The sequence below is a fragment of the Onychomys torridus genome, chromosome 17 (assembly GCF_903995425.1).
Source record: "Onychomys torridus chromosome 17, mOncTor1.1, whole genome shotgun sequence".
NCBI classification, from domain to species: domain Eukaryota; kingdom Metazoa; phylum Chordata; class Mammalia; order Rodentia; family Cricetidae; genus Onychomys; species Onychomys torridus.
The window spans coordinates 63,884,170-63,904,188 of NC_050459.1; the positions used below are offsets into that span (position 1 = coordinate 63,884,170).

At 52.1% G+C, this 20,019-nt stretch overlaps 2 protein-coding genes across 4 annotated transcripts; both read right to left on the reverse strand.

Annotated features, from left to right (window-relative positions):
* Nucleotides 1-776: 776 nt before the first annotated feature.
* Lpar2 (lysophosphatidic acid receptor 2) lies at nt 777-5,145 on the reverse strand. 2 transcript variants are annotated; one of them, XM_036166781.1, is made up of 3 exons: nt 5,121-5,145; nt 3,216-3,957; nt 777-1,546 (listed from the first exon to the last, which is right to left on the reverse strand). In XM_036166781.1, exons 2-3 carry the CDS (start codon nt 3,946-3,948, stop codon nt 1,233-1,235), a joined length of 1,047 nt encoding a protein of 348 aa, XP_036022674.1. In that variant the 5' UTR covers nt 3,949-3,957; nt 5,121-5,145; the 3' UTR covers nt 777-1,232. The 2 variants fall into 2 exon arrangements, with proteins under 2 accessions (XP_036022674.1, XP_036022673.1); XM_036166780.1 differs by lacking the exon at nt 5,121-5,145 and adding an exon at nt 4,805-4,948.
* A 994-nt stretch (nt 5,146-6,139) lies between these two features.
* LOC118569195 (GEM interacting protein) lies at nt 6,140-19,323 on the reverse strand. 2 transcript variants are annotated; one of them, XM_036166932.1, is made up of 21 exons: nt 19,205-19,323; nt 18,329-18,359; nt 17,425-17,512; nt 17,287-17,344; nt 16,881-17,006; nt 16,723-16,787; nt 16,525-16,632; nt 14,468-14,548; nt 14,204-14,374; nt 13,973-14,110; nt 13,510-13,706; nt 12,614-12,720; nt 12,453-12,542; nt 12,027-12,104; nt 11,792-11,946; nt 11,270-11,458; nt 11,042-11,179; nt 10,752-10,948; nt 10,098-10,485; nt 7,073-7,142; nt 6,140-6,962 (listed from the first exon to the last, which is right to left on the reverse strand). In XM_036166932.1, the coding sequence occupies exons 1-21, from the start codon at nt 19,221-19,223 to the stop codon at nt 6,583-6,585; spliced, it is 2,874 nt and encodes a 957-aa protein (XP_036022825.1). In that variant the 5' UTR covers nt 19,224-19,323; the 3' UTR covers nt 6,140-6,582. The 2 variants fall into 2 exon arrangements, with proteins under 2 accessions (XP_036022825.1, XP_036022824.1); XM_036166931.1 differs by having other exon boundaries at nt 18,275-18,359.
* Between the last annotated feature and the right edge of the window lie 696 nt (nt 19,324-20,019).

Here is a 20,019-nt window from a genome sequence, read left to right on the forward strand (position 1 = left end):
GTGAGATCCAGGAAAGGAGCAAAGCTACACAGAGAAGCCCTGTCTCAAAAAACAAAACAAACAAACAAACAAACCAGAACTCACCCTGGGTTCTTGAAGAGGGAGACAGGACAGTCAACAGAAAGAAACAGACACAAGACTCTAGGAAGAGACAGCAGCCTGGATGGTAGTGCACAGCTCTACCCCTAGAACACAGGATTCGCAGGCAGGACAGATGCAAGTTCAAGGCTAGGCCTCAAAAAAAAAGAAAAGAAAAGAAAAGAAAAGGTGGCTGGATGGGGGGTGGAGGGTGGGTGCAGAATAGGAATGAGATCAGGGCCAGGGGATTCCATGTTGAATAATTCTCGACAGCTCTGAGCCATGATAGATAATTCCTGGACACAGGGACAGACTGTCTGAATTAATAACAAAACAACCAACCGCCGGGCGGTGGTGGCGCACACCTTTAATCCCAGCACTAGGGAGGCAGAGGCAGGTGAATCTTTGTGAGTTCGAGGCCAGCCTGGGCTACAGAGTGAGATCCAGGAAAGGAGCAGAGCTATACAGAGAAACCCTGTCTCGAAAAAAATAACAACAACAACAACAAAACAACCATCCAACAAAACAACCCTGGCAGCCTCAGAGTGGAAAGGTTTGCCCTGTACAATGTGGTCCCTCCATGCTAATGGAGGCAGGTGAGCCTTCAGAGGCTGCTCAACACTCCCAAGGAGTCAGCTTTAGTACCAGCATTTGGGAGGTGGAATTCAAGGCCATCCTCAGCTATACAGTAAGTTCAAGGTCAGCCTAGGCTACATGAAATACTGTCTCAAAAAAACAAACACAAACTAGCCTCAGGAAGACATCACACCTATAGCCTCTAACAGTGGGTTGTGTGGCCTGGGACAGCTCTTGCCTCTTCCACCCTGAACACCTACAGCACCACGTAGGAAGAACCAGTCCACAGGACATACCAGAGATATTCAGTAAAATATGAAAATGTCTGTTAAAAAAACCAAACAACTAAAACCTGAGATGATTGAGAGTCAGATTGCCAAGCCCCTTTGGATGCTCTCCCATGTGCATGGAGATGTCCCCAAATCCCTGTGCCCAGAGGCAGGCAGATCTGTGGGCCTAGGGAGTATGGAGGGGCCATGCGTCTGCTGGGCCGGACGGAGTCAGGAGAACTACAAGTGGTCATGGGGTGCAGACAGACAATGCTCTGGCTGCCCATCTCCTGCCTCAGTCCAAGGAAGCTAAAGGGTGGAGTCCATCAGTGGGTGGCCATTCTCAGGAAGCATAATTCGGGTGCTGGCACCCATCTGGGCAGAAGACGAGCACCGGGCAGATTTGTGGTTGGACCAGCGGAGGCACATGCAGCAGAGGAGGCGGCGGAAGGTCCGGCGCATCTCGGCATCTCGGCAGGAGTACACTGCTGCGTTGACTAGTGAGTTGGCCTCAGCCAGGAGCAGGAAGTACTTCTCCACAGCCAGGACATTGCAGGATTTACAGTCCAGACCATCCAGGAGCAGCACCACCTGGCCTGGTGTCCAGCACACCACAAATGCCCCTGCAGGACAGAGGCGGGAGTGGGGTGGTGGGGTGGGGGTGGGGTTGACGATGGTGAGCCACCAGAAGACTTGTCTGAGCCGCTCTGTGCTCAGGCATACACCACACAAGCTCCTCAGGCATACACCACACAAGCTCCTCAGGCATACACCACACAAGCTCCCTGTAGGGACAGAACTGCTAGAAGGGGGAGACACTTTTCTCTAGTTTGCCTGCCAGAGGCATTCCTTTCCTAACTGGGGTAAAGTAGCCCAGGGCCCTGGAACCTTCTATAGATTTGTTCACTAAAGGATGGGACAGGAGTTCATCATGGGACAGGCTGGTTACAGAATAGTGGGCCAGGAATCACTGGGGAAAATCAATCCTGGACCAGGAATAGATTTCCTCCTATGCTAAAAGTCCCAAAGAGGGACTTATTGCTAAGACTGAGGACTCAAATTCAATTCCCAGAACCCACGTGGAGTAAGAAGAAAACTAATTCCCAGACATTGTCCTCAGACCTCCACACTGAAGTACATGTGTACAGACATCTGTGCATACATACACAAAATAAATGTCAAAAAAAATTATTTTATTGCTGGGTGGAGTTGGTGCACACCTTTAATCCCAGCACTCGGAAGGCAGAGGCAGGTGGATCTCTGTGAGTTCGAGGCCAGCCTGGGCTACCAAGTGAGTTCCAGGAAAGGCACAAAGATACACAGAGAAACCCTGTCTCAAAAACAAACAAAAAAAAAACCCCTAAAAACCCAAAAATTTATTTTATTTACATGTGTGTGTATGTGTGTATGAGTGTAGCCAGACACATGTGGGTACTGTCCTGAAGGCTAGAAAGGGCATCAGATCTCCTGGAGCTAGAATTGCAGGTGGTTATGAGCTGTCTAATGTGGGTATTGGGAATTGAACTTGGGCCCTCTGGAAGAACAGAAAGTGCTCCTAATCACCAAGCCATTTTCTAACCCCCAAAAAGAATAATTAAACTCCAAAGGGGAGCCAGGTGTGGTGGCACCAGTCTATCAACCCAGGGAAGTAGACACAGAGGGTCAAGGAGGGCTTCAGGGCCTGCCTTAGCTACATAGAGTTAAGGTCAGCCTAGACTCCATGAAACCCTGCACTAAAAAATAACCAGCCAGGCAGTGGTGGTGCACACCTTTAATCCCAGCACTCAGGAGGCAGGGGCAGGTGGATCTCTGTGAGTTCGAGGCCAGCCTGGTCTACAGACTGAGTTCCCAGACAGGCTCCAAAGCTACACAGAGAAACCCTGTCTAAAAAAAAAAACCAGGAAAAAAAAAAAATGTCTGGTGTGGTGGTGCACATTTTTAATGCCAGCACTCGGGAGGTAGAGACAGGCAGATCTGTGTGAGTTTGAGGCCAGCCTGGTCCACAGAGTGAGTTCTAGGATAGCCAGGGCTACGTAGAGAGACCCTGTCTCAAAGAACAAAAACAAACACCTCTGTGTAGGCTGGCTGAAGGGGCATCTACTCCTCTTTGGAGGCTTTGCCTGGTCCTGCCACTGGCTGTTCATCTTCTGTTCTCTTTTCCTTTCCCTTACATTGAAGACCATCTCCCTGGAGAACATCCCCTCCCTTCCTGCAATATCAGGCCACTTCCTCAGTTTCCCAGGGTCCTATGGCGGTAGGGTCCATGAAGCTGCTGTCAGAGCACCCACTCACCCAGGATGATGACAACAGTCTTGACTAGGCTGAGTGTCGTCTCTCGGTAGCGGGGATGGCAGCTGACATGCTCCGCCATGCGTTCCACCCGTCTACGCACATAGAGGAAAATGCGTGTGTAGACAGCTACCATGAGCAGGAAGACGAGCAGGCTGGACAGGGCCCACACAGCCAGGTAGGAGCGGCTGAACAGGGGCACCATTCGTGAGCAACTGTCCAAGTCACAGAGGCAGTGCCAGAAGTGTGCAGGCAGCAACCCTAGGCCCAGTGCAGCCACCCACACACCCACAATGAGTGTGACCACACGGCCCCGGGGCAGGCGGCTGTGTAGCTGCACAGCCATCACACTACGGTGCCGTTCTACAGCGATGGCCAGCAGTGTGGCCACTGATGCCGTCAGGCTGGTGTCCAGCAGGCCCTGTCTTAGGAACCAGCCTTTGATGGAGAGCCTGGCGGTTTGCGGGCCAGTATGGAACATGAGGAAGAGGTAGGCCACACCGGCGAAGAGGTCAGCAGCAGCCAAGTTGCCAAGCAGGTAGTATATGGGCTGGTGGAAGCGTCGATTGGAGGCGATGGCTGCAATAACCAGCAGATTGGTGAGCAACACCAGTACACTGACTGTCAGTCCCAGAGCCACCACCACCACATCCTTGGGGCGCCAGTGAAGGCTGAGCTCCTTGCCACTGTTATTATAGAAAAAGCCGATGGTCTCATTGTAGTAGCACTGACCCATGATGACCACCTGTGGATACGGAAGGAGAGAAGTCAAGGGAGGCAGGAACAGGCAGTGGTCAGAGACGAGGATCGAGATTGGGTGAGTGCAACCCACAGACTCAGAGGCCCTCTGAGCAAGGTGTCTGTAGTGAGAGCCAGAGTGACCTAAAATTCACAAGCTCTGTTTATCTACTCATAAAGCAGGGTCTCACTATGTATCCCATCTGGCCTAGAACTCCCTATGAGACCAGGCTGGCCTTAAAATCACAGAGATCCGCTTGCCTCTGCTGAATGCTGCCATGACAATTTTTAAAAGGATCTCTGATCAGCAGGGTTTTTCTGTTTTTTTGTTTTTCTTTTTTAAAATAGGAAGAACCCACAGCCAACGCATCTACATTGCAATTCGGGGCCTTGTGTCCTCGTGCCACCAATCTGCGACCAGACTGGACACCTGTGGTTTCTGAGGGTTGTGGGAGGGTTGGCTGGGGCAGTACAAAGGGGTGTGAGCTGCAGGGCCAGCTTGAAGATCACACTGGTGCCAGGGTCCTTGCACAGTGCGGAGGCCAGGGGGCGTGTGCACACCAGAGCCAGGTTCCTAGTCAGCACCTGGAGGGCAGTGCCAAAGCACAGAGGTGACTTAGCTTGAGCAGAGTAGACAAACCGCCCCAGAAGTTGAGTTACGGGCAGGATTCCGTTCAAGAGCTCTGGAAGCTGGCCATTTCGGGGTGGGACGGAGGCCTTTTGGTCCTAGGCCTCCGGGACAAAAGAGGGTGTTGCAGACAACTCTAGGCTAGAGGAAGGGTTGTGGAGAAGGGGTGCGCCTCACTCTCTCTGGAAGCCTGCACCCACCCTGGTCTGGTCGGTGCTCATCTTACCTGGGCCTCTAGTCAAGCGGCAGATGGGGCGGACTCGCAGGGGTCGAGACAGGACTAAGACCCATGGCCCTGCGATGGGGCGGTTGCGCAGCTGCGTCCGGTGTGCTTGGAGCCCCGGGCGGAGGAGGTGGGAGAGGCGGGCCCTAAGGCCACGCCCCTACCTGCTCCAGCTCTTGGCCCCTGGGGAGTGTCCCGCCCCTAGAGCGTACCACCCCCACGGTCTTCTGAAACTGCGGCAGTCCCACCTCCTCTCCACAGCCCTGTATTCCCCCTTGGGACACCCCTTCCACTCCGTCCCTCCCCCCTTCCCGCGCACCTCACGTGCTTGCCCTTTCGCGCCTTTGGGGCTGAGTCACCTGGCAGCTGGAAAGATCCTCAGAGGTGGCCTCTGGGGCGCCCCCTGTTCCTGTCCAATCCTGTACCGAGCTGCAAGCCCCGCCCTGCCGTGGTCAAGCTGGCGGCTGGACCCCCGCCCTACTATTGCCGTGACACCAGCAAGCGACCCAGACCCTGTGTGCCACCCTGGCTCCCCATGGTCTCCCCTCAGCCTGCCGCTGGCTCTGGCCTGCAGCCTCCTCCCCTGGCCTCCCCCGTCCGTAGCACACAGCCCCATTGTCCCGATTATCTGCACCGGGTTGTATTTGATTGTGTAGAACCGGATCAGGGACACAGAGCTCTCTGGCAGGGCCTGAGTGACTCATCTGGGGCTCCAGGCCCTGAGCTGATTGCCTGTGGGTTTCAGAGGCTGGCTTTTAGAAGCCTTGGTTCATCAGGTCAGTCAGTAATAAAGGGGTAAAAGACACTACTCTTACTGGTGACCTCATCTTTGTCATCCTTCCCTAGCAAAGAGAGATGTGCAAGAACGTAACAGGATTTTTTATTTTTTATTTTTCGAGACAGTTTCTCTGTGGTTCTGGCTGTCCTGGGACTAATTCTACAGACCAGGCTGCCTTGAACTCAGAGATGCACCTGCCTCTGCCTCCTGAGTGCTGGAATTAAATGTGTGTGCCACCACTGAACAGGGGACTCTTCTTGAAATCAAAATTTAATTTTGTTTGAGCGCGTGCCTGTTTATGTGTAGAGGTCAGACATTTTGCAGTAATTGACTCCCTCCTTCCACCACAAGGACTGGAAGATCCAGCTGGGATGGGTGAGGTTTTGTAGCAAGCACCATGGTGCTCAGCCATCTCACCCTTGGCAGGACATGGGTTTGTTCAGAGGTTGTAAGAACCCTGACTCGGCCAGCACATGGGAAGCAGAGTATTTCTATGAGTTCTATAACAATCTGGTTAACATAGGGAGTTCCAGACCAGCCAGAGCTACATGAGACAGTGTCTCAAAACAAACAAACAAACAAACAAACGAACAAAACAATGAAAGAAAGACATGACAGAGGGTGACAGAGCTGAACTACACCCACCAAGGAGGCGAGAGGCAGCAGGGCCAGGAGCCATGATGATCAAAGTAGTCAGACTTCTGTCTCAGAGGTCAGAGACTAGGGTAGACCCCAAGGACCTTTGGACCCGTACTGACCATTGAGTATTGATCCTGAATCACCTGTGTTGCCTTGCTGTTTTAACCTCCTCTGGCAGGGAGATGTTGAGACAGCAACCAATTGTTTTAGGATTTCCCAAAGATGGGTGGTCTTCTTTACCCATCTCTCTGGTAACCTCATCTATCCACACAACCCACTGACTTGGTATGGTCACCAGGTGGGGCAGGTAGGTAGATATATAGGGCCATCAACTCAGTCCTGGGTCCCACAGAATGGTGGGTGATCAGAGATGCTCCTCAGATTCCTCAGGCTCAGCGTCAGCACAACAGGTGGCCCTGGACACAGACTCACTGTCCAGCTTGGAGAGTAGCCGGGCCGTCTCCTGGGTGATCTCAAAGTGCTTGGGCAGAGGATTCCGGCGCAGGGGGCTGCCTTCAGGGGAGGCAGCAGCAGGGCCCAGGCTTCGTCCCCTCAAACTACCTCTGGACACTGTTGAGACAGTGACAGGAGTCTCCTCACACAGCTTGGAAGCCACCAGAGCCAAGCTGGACAGTTGATGAGTGACTGGCCGTACACCTCCCCGGGAATACTTCACTGGCTGGCGGCTGAAGTGGCCCCGTGATTGTGTTCCCAGGAGCAAGTCCTCAGGGTTGTGGGTGGACCCTGTGGAGTGATGAATGCTAAGCATCCCCAAGTTCTCACAATGTACCCCCAGGGGTGACCTGTCAGCCAAGCAACCCTGGGGCAAAGAGAGAGCTCCCCAGGGCACTCACCTTCCCCTGCCCCATCTCTGGTGTTTTCCACCTCCTTCTCCTCCCTTCGGTCCCTCTGCAGAGTTGCAATCTACAGGAAGAAACCCAAAATATGACTCCCAACAGTAAAATCCCTGTTTCAAGGTCTGTGGGGTGGCTCGGTGGGTCAGAGGGTTTACTGTGCAAGTGTGAAGACTCAAGTTTGAATCTCTGGCGTCCTTGTAAAATGTCAGGCATGGCTGGGAGTGCTTACAACTACTATTTTATGGGTTGGAGGCAGGGGTCCTGGGAGCTCATGGGCATGCCAGCCTAGCTGAAATGCTGCAAGTTCAGTGGGTGACCTTGTCTCAATACACACTGTCTGTACATAGCCAGTGCTCATCTGTTGCTCACACTCTGTGCTCATGGCAGCTAGCAGAGCATCTGGCTAACCTTCTTTCCCAGTGCTCGGAATCAAACCCCAAACCGTACACATGCTAGATGAGAACTTTGTCACTGAGATCCATTTGCAGCCTGGTCCTTGCTTCCTTCCTGTTTCCTTACTCACTACAGGACTGCATACAGCATGCAAGCTCCCACCCCAAGGCCTTTGCACCCGCTGTTCCCACTGCCTGGTACACCCTTCCCCAGATTTGCCCATGCCTCTTTCCACCTCCATGCCATGCTAGTCTTTGCTCAAATCCACCTTTCCATAAGACTTGCCCATATTATATTCCCTGCTACAAAGTCCTCTAGACCTCACCATGGGGCATCCCTTATTCCATCCTCTTTTCTCCATGGGACCATGTAATGCTGCATATTTACTTTTGGTCTTTTTCCTCTTGGATCAGACACCAAGAGGAGGTCTTTGAATGCCTATCTATTTCACTGACAGATTTGAAATGTCTGGTGCTGACTGTGCTGACAGCAGAGCTGGTCCAGTCATTTATTCTACTACCCAATGTTTACCTCTGCAGCTGGTACAAGTCAGACTAGAGTGAGTGGGAGAAATTTTAAAGGGGGGAGGTGAAATGGCTCAGTGGGTAAAGCACTGACTGAGACATCCTCGTTCACAACCACAAAGCCAAAGAGGACTGGTAAGATGGCTCTGTGGGTGAAGGTGACCTCCAGCAGACCTGACGGCGAGTTTGATCTCTAGACCCTACTTGGTAGAAGGAAAGAACTGGTTCCTGCAAGTTTTCTTCTGACCTATGCCTGTGTGCCTCTCCCACTAAATACAAAAATATGTCTTTTAAAAAGCTGGATTGGGGGTAAACACCCACAGCACCAGTTCTTCTATGGTGAGCTGGGAAGCACCCACTGGTCAGCTAGCCTGGAGTGTAAAGCATGGCAGAGACGAGGCTGGAAAAAGGGCTGGTTCTGAAACTTGTCCTCTGGCCTCTACACACTAAGTCAGTAAGTTTCCTCCGTCCCTCCCTCCCTCCCTTCATATCTCTCTCTCTCTCTCTCTCCCTCTCTCTCTCTCTCTCTGTTTTTTGAGACAGGGTTTCTCTATGTAACAGTCCTGACTGTCCCGAAACTCATGCTGTAGACCAGGCTAGCCTTGAACTCAGAGATCTGCCTGCCGAGTGCTGGATTAAAGGTGTGTGCTACCACCCAGCATAAATACTTTTCTTTTTCCTTTTTTTTTTTTTGGAGACAGGGTCTCTTTGTTATGAAGCTCTGACTGTCCTTAAACTCGATATGTAGAACAGGCTGGCCTTGAACTCCCAGAGATCTATCTGTCTCTGCTTCCCAAGTGCTGTGATTAAAGGTGCGTGGCACCACGACCCAGCCTAATAGGTAAATTTTAAAGAGAAAAGAAGATGCCCAGAAAGGAGGAGTTCACCTGCTGGCAGGAAGATCAGAGAGAAAGACCCTATCTCAAAATCAAATAAAACAGTACAATAAAAAGGCAAATGTGGAGGTGAGGACTTAGCTCAGTGGTAGAGCACTTGCCTAGCAAGCTCAAGGCCCTGGGTTCGATCCTCAGCTCAAAAAAAAAAAAAAAAAAAAAGCAAAAAGGCAAGTGTGTTAGGGCTGGAGAGATGGCTCAGTAGTTAAGAGCACTGGCTGCTCTTCCAGAGGACCCGAGTTCAATTCCCAGCAACCACATGGCAGCTCAAAACTGTCTGTAACTCCAGTTCCAGGGGATCTGACACCCTCACAGACATACATGCAGGCAAAACCCCAATGCACATTTAAAAAAAAGAAAAACAAGGCAACTGTGTCAATAAACTCAAGGTCACCTTGGCTTGCAGCATGAGTTCAAGGCCAACCTGGCAAACTAAAGGAGGTTGAGTAGGTAAAGGCATTTGCCACCAAGCTTGGCAATTTCAATTTCCAGGACCTATATGCTAGAGGAGAACTGACTCTCCTAAGTTTTCTCTGACTTCCATGAGACCCCCACCCCCACAACAACTAACTAACTAACTAAATAACTAACTAAATAACTAACTAAATAAATAAATAAATGTAATAAAAGAAATTTGGGCTGGGGAGATGTTTCAGTGGGTAAACGTACTTGCTGTCAAGTTTAAGAAACTAAATTCCGCCAGGCAGTGGTGGCGCACGCCTTTAATCCCAGCACTTGGGAGGCAGAGGCAGGCAGATCTCTGTGAGTTTGAGGCCAGCCTGGGCTACCAAGTGAGTTCCAGGAAAGGCACAAAGCTACACAGAGAAACCCTGTCTTGAAAAACCAAAAAAAAAAAAAAAAAAAAAAAGAAAAAGAAAGATAAAAGAAACTAAATTCCATCCCTAGATCCCTAGGACCCATGTGGTAGAAGGACAGGCTGTCCTCTGGCCTTCATGCTCATGCTATGACTTGTGTGTGCCTACATTCTCTCTCTCTCTCTCTCTCTCTCTCTCTCTCTCTCTCTCTCTCTCTCAATAAATGCTTTTAAAAATACAAAAGAAATAGGAGTAAAGAAAGCTGGGAGTGTGACTCAGTGGTAAGCACACACCTAACACATACCAGGCCCTGGATTCAATGTTGAGTTGTGCAAGAGAACAGGAATTAAACACAGACAAGCCCCTTCCCACATCTGTGGGGTAAGCAGGCTCCTACCTCAGGAGGTGTGACCTCAGGACACTTCTCCAGGGCACTGTGGTGTTTAGGGTCTGGGCTGGAGTCTGAGGCTATGGTCAGGGACTGTGTGTCTTGGGCAAGAAGTGGGGCTGAGTGCTGGGAAGTGGATTTGAGGAGCGCAAGAGCCAGGCCAGGGTCTTGGGTCAGGGGCTCAGAGGCCAGAGGAAGCTCATCCATTCCAAAGATCTGCTCATAGTGCACAAGAAGGAACTCAACAAGCTGAGCCTGGTGACTGGAGTCCAGCAGACAGGCCATGGGACTGGCACTGGGGGCCCTGGGTCCATCTGGTGGCCGCAGCAGCGTAGGCCCAAACACAATTCCCAAGTTGTTGGCAGACATCTTGTTTTCTTCAAACCGAGCTGCTACCCTGAGGATGGTGTGGGGAGAAGGGTCAAGCAGGGAGCTGGAGGAGAAGGGTAGGGCCTGTAGGCTAGCCTGGTGACTTGGCCACAGGAAGTAGTCTTTGGTCACTGTTTGAGACCAGTTAGTTCACATGGATAGTATCATGGGTATACAGGGTTCTGAACTCAGAAGAAATATTAAAGGTCAGAGGTTAATATGAGCCACATAGGTAAACACTTACATGTCTAGGGAAAGAGGGTCATGATTCAAAGCTTAGGGACCCATGCACACCTGAACAGATGGGCCACCAGGTGCCGCAGGGTGCTGTAGTTAGCGTCAGGCAACTGCACCAAGAGGGTCTTCAGCGAGCGGATAACCTCAGGGCTGGGGCTGGGGGTCCCAGGGTTGTCCCCAGGGTCTGCATGCAGGGTCTTTGCCAGAGAGATGAAGGCGTCGTAGAAGTGGAAGGGGACCACAGGGTCAGTGAGCTGGTGGGGACAGGGATGTGGGTGGGCTGATGAGGGTCCTGAGCCAGAGGCTGCATGGCTCCTGCCCACCATCTCAGGCCTGGAGTCACGTACCTCCTGAAGAAATCGCTTGAGGACACTGGTGATATCATGAGGAGAATTTCCCGACAGTTCAACCAGTGCTCGGCCATTCTCAAAGGCCTGGCAGAGCCGCTCCACGCGCACTCGAGACCCGCTGACCCGATAGATGCCCTGCAGAGTAAGGAATACCTTGTTTCCGATCTGGCCATCAGTGGGGACAGATCACTTGTGGTGACAATCCAGAATGAAGATGGCACCTACCTGTAGGCCAAGGGCACGGTGCTCTATCTCAGCTGTGCATCGGGTAACCACAAAGGGAACCTCCTCAGGGAAATCTCTGGGGAGCTGTAGGAAGTCAACCCCAAAGAGAGGAGTCCGGGCTGGAAGCCGCCGATGTCCACAAAGGATGAGGAGGGTCTCCAGGCAGCGCTTGTGACAGGTCAAAAAGCACTGGGGGCAAGGTCACAGGGTTAGGGGCTAGCTGAGGACAAGAAGGTTGTCAGCAGGGGAGAAGAAGATCATCAAGAAAGCCAGGGATGGAGAAAGCTAAGAGATGTTAGACCTGACCAGTGAGATGGTTCAGCAGTTAAAGGTGCTTGCAGCCAAACCTGACAACGACAACGATCCCCAGGACTCACATGCAGGAAGATAAATAAACAAACATCAAGATTGAGAGAGGTCATCAGACAAAGGTAGGTCCTAGAGCAAAAGGGCTGCAGGGACTGGGTCAGTGTGTTTGGTGAAAGTCAGCAGAGGCCATTAGGTCTCCAGTCCAGGCCATACCTCTTCACACTCTGTCCCGCTGACCATGAAGGCTTCACATTCTCTGCACTTGGCTGGGCCACGCAGTCGCCGTAGCCGGTGGGTCTGAGCGGCTGTGGACAGTGTCCACTTCCTGAAGGGGCTGCCTAGTCCGTTCTCCATCCCATCCCCCAGATCTGCAAGGAGGGAGGTCAGGGCTGTCAGAGCCACCCTCTTGTCCCTGTGAGCCCACCTGCCTACAGATGTTGAGCTTTACCAGGGTCTCGCTCCTCAAAGTCATCAGAGGACTCAGTGCCTGTAGACGATGCCTTCACAAGCCTCCGAGTGCCAGCACCTGGGGTCAGGGGGCACAGAGGTAGGGTCATTATGGTGGTCATGGGACAGGTTAAGTCTAGGAGGCAGGTTTGGTTTTTAGTGCTTCCAAAAATACCCAGAGATAACTTTGAGAGAGAGGGTCAGAGACGAGAGGCTAAGTCCAGGGACGGGCCAGACCCTTGTCTGGTGGCTTAGAGGAAACTTCCACCAAGACAGTGGACCAGCACTTGAGGATCAGGGATGTGGGACAGATCAGAGGACAAAAGGTCTAGTGAAGATTGAAGGTCAGTGCTTGGCTAGGAGCTGAGGGCAAATGGTAGAGGGTACAGGTGTGTGTGGGCAGGGAAGGGTCAGGTCCTAAATTCACCTGGGCTGGAAGTAGGGGAATCCAGAGACTGGGATTCATGACCACCACCTACACTGTCCACATCACTGCCTGGAGTGGGGCCTGGCATCCCTGGGTGAGAATAGGTTAGTTAGGCTGGCCCAAGTCCAGGTCTTACACCCACCAGGCCCCCATGAACTTACCCTGGCTGCCTAAGCTGGTATCGTCCCAAGGGCCAGGCGCAGAGGAACCCTCCTCCAGCCTTGCATGTAGGGGCCCTGAAAACTTTTTTTTTGTGTCCTGAGGAGAACTGAGAGAAAGAGATTTGATAGCCTGGTCCCCAGGAAGATGGCCTGGGTGACAGCAACTGGGTCCCAACTCCAAAGGTTTGCAAGCTCTGGTGTCCAGGGCCATCTTATAGCCCCACCACCCTAAGACTGGGGTAGTTCATCAAAAGTTCCCCATGATCCTGTAAGTACTCCTAAAGAAAACCATTGACCCATTTCAAAGCAAATAAACACAGGAAGGGGCTGGATAGGTGGCTCAGTGGCTATGAGTGTTTGGCTGCTGTTCCAGAACCCAAGCTAAGTTCCCCGCACCCACATATGTGGCTCACAACTGCCTCTAAGTCCACCTCCATAGGATCTGATGCTCTCTTCTGGTCTCTGAGGGTACCTGCATATAGGTGGCATATACACATACATCTAAATAGAAATAATTCTTTAAATAACAAGACACTAAGAGAGTTCCAGGACAACAAGAGCTACATAGAAAGACCCTGTTTCAAAAATATCCCAGGGCCTGGCAATGGTGGTGCATGCCTTTAATCCCAGCACTCAGGAGGCAGAGGCAGGTGGATCTCTGTGAGTTGGAGGCCAACATGGTCTACAGAGGGCAGCCAGGGCTACACAGAGAAAACAAAACAAAAATCCTGAAGACATTAAAGAAATGGGGACTAGTTGAGAGAGTAAGGGATTCAGCCGGGGTGGAAGGGAGCAAGAGAGGGTAACAGAGGTGAACATAATCAAAGCATATTATATACATATACGAAAACGTATATTAATACATATATTACTCCAAGCCCAGCCCTAGGGCCCACCTGTGCACCACAGGTGTGAACTCCTGGAAGCAGAAGGCAGGAGATGGCGGTGGTGGGGCCCCAGGTTGCAGTGCCCGCACAAACTCCTGGTAACGCTGGCCGGGCTCAAAGGGCGCACAGCACTCAGCCAGAGCAGAGAAAGCGCGAGGTCCTCTCTCTGCTTGAGACCCTCGCAGCTCAAACAGGCCCAGAGTCACCTGCAAGAATGGAGCTATGCATAATCTAAGAAGACTGGACCTGGACTGCTGGGGTATGGTGTGGCCTAACACTTAGCAAAAAGCAAGGCCAGTGTTTGAGAACAGGCTCTGTCACACTGGTAGGCTGTAAGGGGGTGTCATTAGGGTATGGGGCCTGCACTAATGATGGTGTCCTGGGGCCTCAGAGATGGATTAGGGACAGAGGGACGGAGTATTTATTTACTCAAGTGCAATGAACCAAGGGTGACCGTGGGGAAGGGCCTTACCCGCCTAAGCACTTCGTCTCCTTGCAATACCAGCTTGCGTACATGTGACACTATCCGCTGCTTGGTGGTCTCCAGATCCTGCTGGCGGGTATTGGCCTCCCGAACACAGGCCTGGTATAGAGCCTCTGCCTCTTGTGCCTGGGGAAACCAAGGCAGAGATGGCTTAAGTGGACTGGAGTTGGGGAGAGGAAAGTAGGCAGATGTTAGGGGTTCTTGGTAAAAGGGCTCCACCTTGGCCTGTGCTTCCTCTCGGGAGCGCCGTCTACGCTCCTGCTGCTTGCTGGATCCGGCAGACGCCTGGGGAGGAGGGTCCTCAGGGGACCCCTGGGAACGTGCCCACAGGTCTTCTCTGCGTTGAATGTATTGGAGCTGGGCGCGCCGCAGTGCCTGCACTGCCTCATTCTTGGAGGCAACGAGAGGACCTGAATAAGCCCTCCGTCTGCCGTCTGCAGAGGCCTCCACTCTGGTGCAGGGCCTACCTGCGCAGGGCCTTACCATGCGTTTCTGCTCCTTCAGCCACTGCTCCTTGAATTCCTTCCTCCACTTTTCAATTTCCATCCTTTTGGCTGCTAGAGGCTGCAGAGTGGAGGATGGGGAATGGAGAAACAGCTTCAGTACTCCCCATTCGTTGTTTCCTGCCCCACTAAACTCTGAGGCATCTCTTCAGCCCCCTTTTAAATTTTTACTTATTTATTTTGTGTTTATTTATGTGTGGGGACACATTCATGCCAGCATATGTGAGGTCATAAGACAGTTTGTGGGAGTTAGTGTTTCTCCTTCCTCCAAATGGGTTCCAGGGACCAACTTACATTGCCAGCTTGGTAGCAAGCATCTTCACCTGCTGAGCCAACTCTATGGGTTCCCTCTTTGTTTTGTTTTTGTTTTTGTTTTTGTTTGCTACTGGGGATTGAACCATGGTTTGCATGTGTTAACTAATTCTACTATTGTGCTATATCTTCAGCCCTTCTTTTTTAAAAGTCGATTGGTTGATTGATTGTTATTATGTGTGTCCATGGGCATACACGTCACGGCTTGTGTGTGGAGGGTAGAGGATAGCATTATGAAGTTGGAGCTCTCCTTCTACCTCTATGTGGGTTTCAGAGATTGAACTCAGTCCTCAGGCAGCAAGCGCCTTTTACCTTCTGAGCCATCTCACTGGCCCTCACCAGCCCTGAAACCAATCTTTTTTTTTTTATTTTTTTAAGCTGGGTCTTACTATGAGGCCTTGGCTGGCCACCACCTCAGAGATTCTTGCCTGCCTTCAGTTTCCCAGTGTTGAAATTAAAGGTGTGCACCACTGTGCCAAGCTTGAAATCAGTATTTCTCTTTGCTTCGTTTAGAACAGTCTCATATGTAGCTCAGGCTGTTCTAGAACTCACTATGTAGATCAGGCTGGTCTGGAACTCAGAGATCTACCTACCTTTGCCTCTCAAGTACTAGGACTAAAGGTGTGTACCACTATGCCCTATGAAACTGGCATTCCTAAGTTGAAATTTTTTTAAATTTGGGGCTGGAGATATAGTTCTGCTGGTAGAAACTTCCCTAGCATCCTCACATCATCCCTCCTCTCAAATGAAAGCACCATTGTGTGTGTGTGTGTGTGTGTGTGTGTGTGTGTGCGTGTGTGTGTGTGTGTGTGTGTGTGTGCGCGTGTGTGTATGTATGTGTGTGTGTGTGCGTGTGTGTATGTATGTGTGTGTATGTGTGTGTGTGTGCGTGTGTGTGTATGTATGTGTGTGTATGCGTGTGTGTGTGTGCGTGTGTGTATGTATGTGTGTATGCGTGTGTGTGTGTGCGTATGCGTGTGTGTGTGTGTGTGTGTGTGTATGCGTGTGTGTGTGCGCGCGTGTGTATGTATGTGTGTATGGGTGTGTGTGTGTGCGTATGCGTGTGTGTGTGTGTGTGTGTGTGTGTGTGTGTGTGTGTGTGTATGCGTGTGTGTGTGTGCGTGTGTGTATGTATGTGTGTGTATGCGTGTGTGCGTATGCATGTGTGTGTGTATGTGTGTGTGTGCGTATGCATGTGTGTGTGTATGTGTGTGTGTGCGTATGCATGTGTGTGTGTGTGTGTGTGTGTGTGCGTGTGTGTGTATGTATGTGTGTGTGTATGCGTGTGTGTGTGCGCGTATGCGTGTGTGTATGTGTGTGTGCGCGTGTGTGTGCGTGTGTGTATGTATGTGCGTGTATGCGTGTGTGCGTATGTGTGTATGTGTGTGTGCGTGCGTGTGTGTATGTATGTGTGTGTGCGTGTGTGTGTGTATGTATGTGTGTGTGCGTGTGTGTGTGTATGTATGTGTGTGTGTATGCGTGTGTGTGTGTGCGTATGCGTGTGTGTGTATGTGTGTGTGCGTGTGTGTGTGCGTGTGTGTGTGTATGTGTGTGTGTGTGTGTGTGTGCGTGTGTGTGTGTATGTATGTGTGTGTGTGTTGCCGTCTCATGGGAATCTGGGTTTGAATCTCAGTGCAGGAACTTTGACAAGATCCTGAGTATCTCTGGGCTCCAGCTTCCTCTTGAGTGGCACTTGCAGGGATGGTGGTAGGGGGATATGCTTACCTGGTGGTAATCTCTCTTCTGCTGGGCCAGCGTTTCCATGGCCAGGGCTCCCAGGCTGAGGTCATGCTCCAGAAACAAGGTGTAGATGTACTGGAGTGGCATTTGGCTCTGGGGTGGAGTGCAGGGCTGGTTCAGGAACTGAACAGAGAAGGATAGAGGACGTGATGGGAGGGGCTGGGTTCTGGGAAGGTCTGGTACCTGCTGGAGAATGGACACCTTGCCGGCCTCAGCGATCTTCATGATACTCTTAGCAAACTCGAGCTCTGAGGGAGGAAGAACAGTGGCATTTGGGTCCTGCAGGCAGCTGAGGTTTGGGTCCTGCTTGCCATCAGGGGCTGAGCAGAAGGAAGCCTCACCATAGTTGGCTCTCTTGTCAATCCAGGCCAGCAGCTCCTTGGCATATCGGCTCCATGCCTTGGCATACTCCAGGGCAGCATCCACACCACCCTTGGTCCGAATGAGTCGCAAATCTAGTTCTTCCTCTGGGACACATAGGGAAACCCCTGAGCCCAGCCCTCCTGTGGAAGGAAGCCTTCCCTGCACCCCGAGACCAGACCCATGGCTTCTATTCCACACGTTCATGGATCCCTAAATCCCCGTAATTTACAGATTCTCTGCACAAAACTGGGGAATACTTTAGGACAGGGGCATTGTGGGCCCTGCCCTGTTCCCTGAACCTGGCACAGAACAGGGTTGGTGATGCCTTGGTGAAGAAATGACCTCCTCTACCCACTCCCATCCTTGTCTGAAATCCTCTCCTACCTCTGAGGGGTCCAGGACCCTCTGGGGAGGGATCACTCCAACAGCTGGCTTCACTGCTCTGGGTAAGAGGATAAGAGACAACACTCAGGAGGAGCAAGCCAGGGCTGGCCTCACTGAGGACCCTGATCCTGTCCCTACCTCCTCATTCACCACTGTGACTGTGGCAATCTTCTCAGGCTCCAGGTCTTCTCTGAGTACAAGATCTCCAGCCAGGGGGTCAAAAGCCCTGGGGGGTGGAATGGGGAGTAGGTGTTTGAGCATATGAGGAAGCCATTTCTGCCCAGACTGTCCTTTGTTGGGGAAGAGTTCTGGGGATGGTAGGACAGTTGAAGGAGAAAGGGGAGACACAGTCTTTGATATTATCTGTGATTTAGAAGGTGTGATCTGAGGATTTAAGGGAGGCAGGTGAGGCTGTGGTTTGTTTGTTCTGAGACAGAAGCTCATGTATCCAGGCAGGCCTTCAACTCACTGTGTGGGCCTGATTCTCTGCCTCCACTTCGAAAGTGTGGGAATTACATGGATGCAACATCACCATGGTTGGTTTGTGCAGTACTATGGACGGAAACCAGGCTTTGTGTATGCCAGACAAGCATTTTACCAATTGAACCCCCAACTCCGCTTTCCCCTTTTGTGATACAGGCAGGATGTTATGCACTTGACCTACTACTCAGCCACATCCCCAGGTGAGGTCTTCTTCTAAAAACAGGACGAGGAAGGGCTTGAAGGGCCTTAGGTAATTTAGGGGTTCACAGAGTGGGGTTATAGTTATTTCAACCATTTTAAGGGATCATGAGGTTGTGCGTGTATATGTGTGTGTGTGTGTGTGCGCGCCTCACGACCACTTTATATCCAAACACCTGTGTATCTAGAATGCCAGAAGGTGTTTGGGAGGGTCCTATCTTAGGCTCAGGAGGTGGAAGTCAGTGTGTACAGATGTAGGGCAGCAGATAGGGAGCTTGGCTAGATTTGGCGACAGGCTCAGACTCACACGTTCCCCAATGATATCTCAAGGTTGTCCAGGCTCTGGAAGATGTCACTGTACCTCTTCCTGCCCTCAGGAGCTGGGGTTAACTCTGGGGGAGGGAAGTGTAAGGAAACATGAGCCAACTGCTGTCTCTTCCATCCACGGTGGTAGAAAAGCAATCTGCATGCACCTCAGCCACTCTCAAGCAAGGTGGAAGAGAGAGAGAGAAAAACAGAGACTTGAGTGAGTTTTGGCCTAAGTGTGGGATGGGACAATGAGTTTCGGTGGGGTCATTTTGGATCAGACAGATGGACCCAGACAAAATCAGAGCAGTGGTTGCTCACAGTCACAGAGACATCCACACAGGCACGGACACATAAGCAAAACAAGAAAACATATGCAGCTGACACACAAATGCCGAAGTAGAAGACTGGCTTGAAGCCACATGGACCCTAGGGTAGACAGATGGATATGTACGTGGGACGCACAGACACTTAGCCTGCGGCATAAACACACCCGAGTACAGCTGAAACCCCGAGGGACAGGACTGAATGACACTCGACACACACAAAGACATCTGAAAACATAACCCAGACCTAGTCACAATTCTGCCACCGCCCCTAGCCTGATGCCCCCGGGGCGCCCTGCAAAGATCCTGGCTGTGACACCCTGCCCCCATTCATCGTGTAATCAGAAGCAGAAGCGGCCACTTCCCCTTCCTGGGCCCCTTCCCCCAGGCATCCGGGGTGCTGGATCTGCAGGACACTCGGAGGGCTGGGGGCTGGAGTCTCCTCCTGTGCGCTTCGGGGGTCTCCAAGATGCGAAGACCTCCCCATGTCCTTCCGGTTCCAGTACCTCTTTCCCGGCTGCCAGGTAGCTCATGGGTAAGTGGGGCTCCCTGGGTTAGGAGCTGAGGAGCAGTGGAGGGAGGCCCCCCGGTCTCCACCCCCCTACCTGTCTCCTTAGTGTCCATGGCGAGGCCCGGGGGGCAGGGGGTGGGGTGGTGAATGCGCAGCAGAGCCGAGACAGGGACAGGGCTGCGCGCTGCCCGGGACCAGCCCCGATTTCCTGCCTCCGCTGGCCCAGTGGTATGGCCCCGCCCTACCTCTGCCACGCCCCAAGAATGACACGCCCCTCCCGGAAGCCGCCATTGGACTTCTGACGAGCTTCCAGTGCTCATCCCTGGCTCCTTGTGCCTCAGCGGGCCAGGGGTCCCTTCCGTAGATTTGTGTACTGGCAGTACTCCCTTCCAGCAAGCCTGGGTTTCCCGCCCCAGAACCCTGCCCCACGCAGCGACTAGACCAAACTCCTGGCCCAGGCTTTTAGATCCAGGGCGCCCCGTGAAGAACTGATGTTATGAAGAGAGCCGCGAACCTGCCCAGCACCCTGTGGCTTTCCTGGGTCAGGTTCCTTTTTTTTTCGTGGGGGCGGGAGGAAAGACATGTCTCACTATTTTGCCTGGCTGGCCTGAATTCCGTGTGTAAACCAGGTTAGCCTCAAACTCAGGAGATGCCCCTGCCTCTGCCAGCTGAGTGCTGGGACTAAATATTTGGTTGGGCCAGGCTCTTGAGGCGGTTCCCTTCCAGTGCCGTCAGTGTTCTCAGAGGAAGGCAGGGACACAAACACCTTGCACTGGGACCTCCAAGAACTACTCCAGGCTCGGGAGTCTCCCACCTGCACGTGTTTTCCTTTCAAAGTAAGGTGACTACCCAGTGGTGGCTGGCTGCAGGGACAGCAGCACGATGGACGACACTAGAAAACCGAGGTCT

What these genes read in the sequence shown, in the direction of transcription:
- Lpar2 (XM_036166781.1), bottom strand. Translation starts at nt 3,948, where the DNA reads ATGGGTCAGTGCTACTACAATGAGACCATCGGCTTTTTCTATAATAAC. An exon ending in GACTGTTGTCATCATCCTGG is followed by an intron (nt 1,547 to 3,215) that starts GTGAGTGGGTGC and finishes TCTGTCCTGCAG; the next exon opens with GGGCATTTGTGGTGTGCTGG.
- LOC118569195 (XM_036166931.1), bottom strand. An exon ending in CTTTGAGGAGCGAGACCCTG is followed by an intron (nt 11,947 to 12,026) that starts GTAAAGCTCAAC and finishes CCCTCCTTGCAG; the next exon opens with ATCTGGGGGATGGGATGGAG. An exon ending in ACCGTGCCCTTGGCCTACAG is followed by an intron (nt 11,180 to 11,269) that starts GTAGGTGCCATC and finishes CTTACTCTGCAG; the next exon opens with GGCATCTATCGGGTCAGCGG.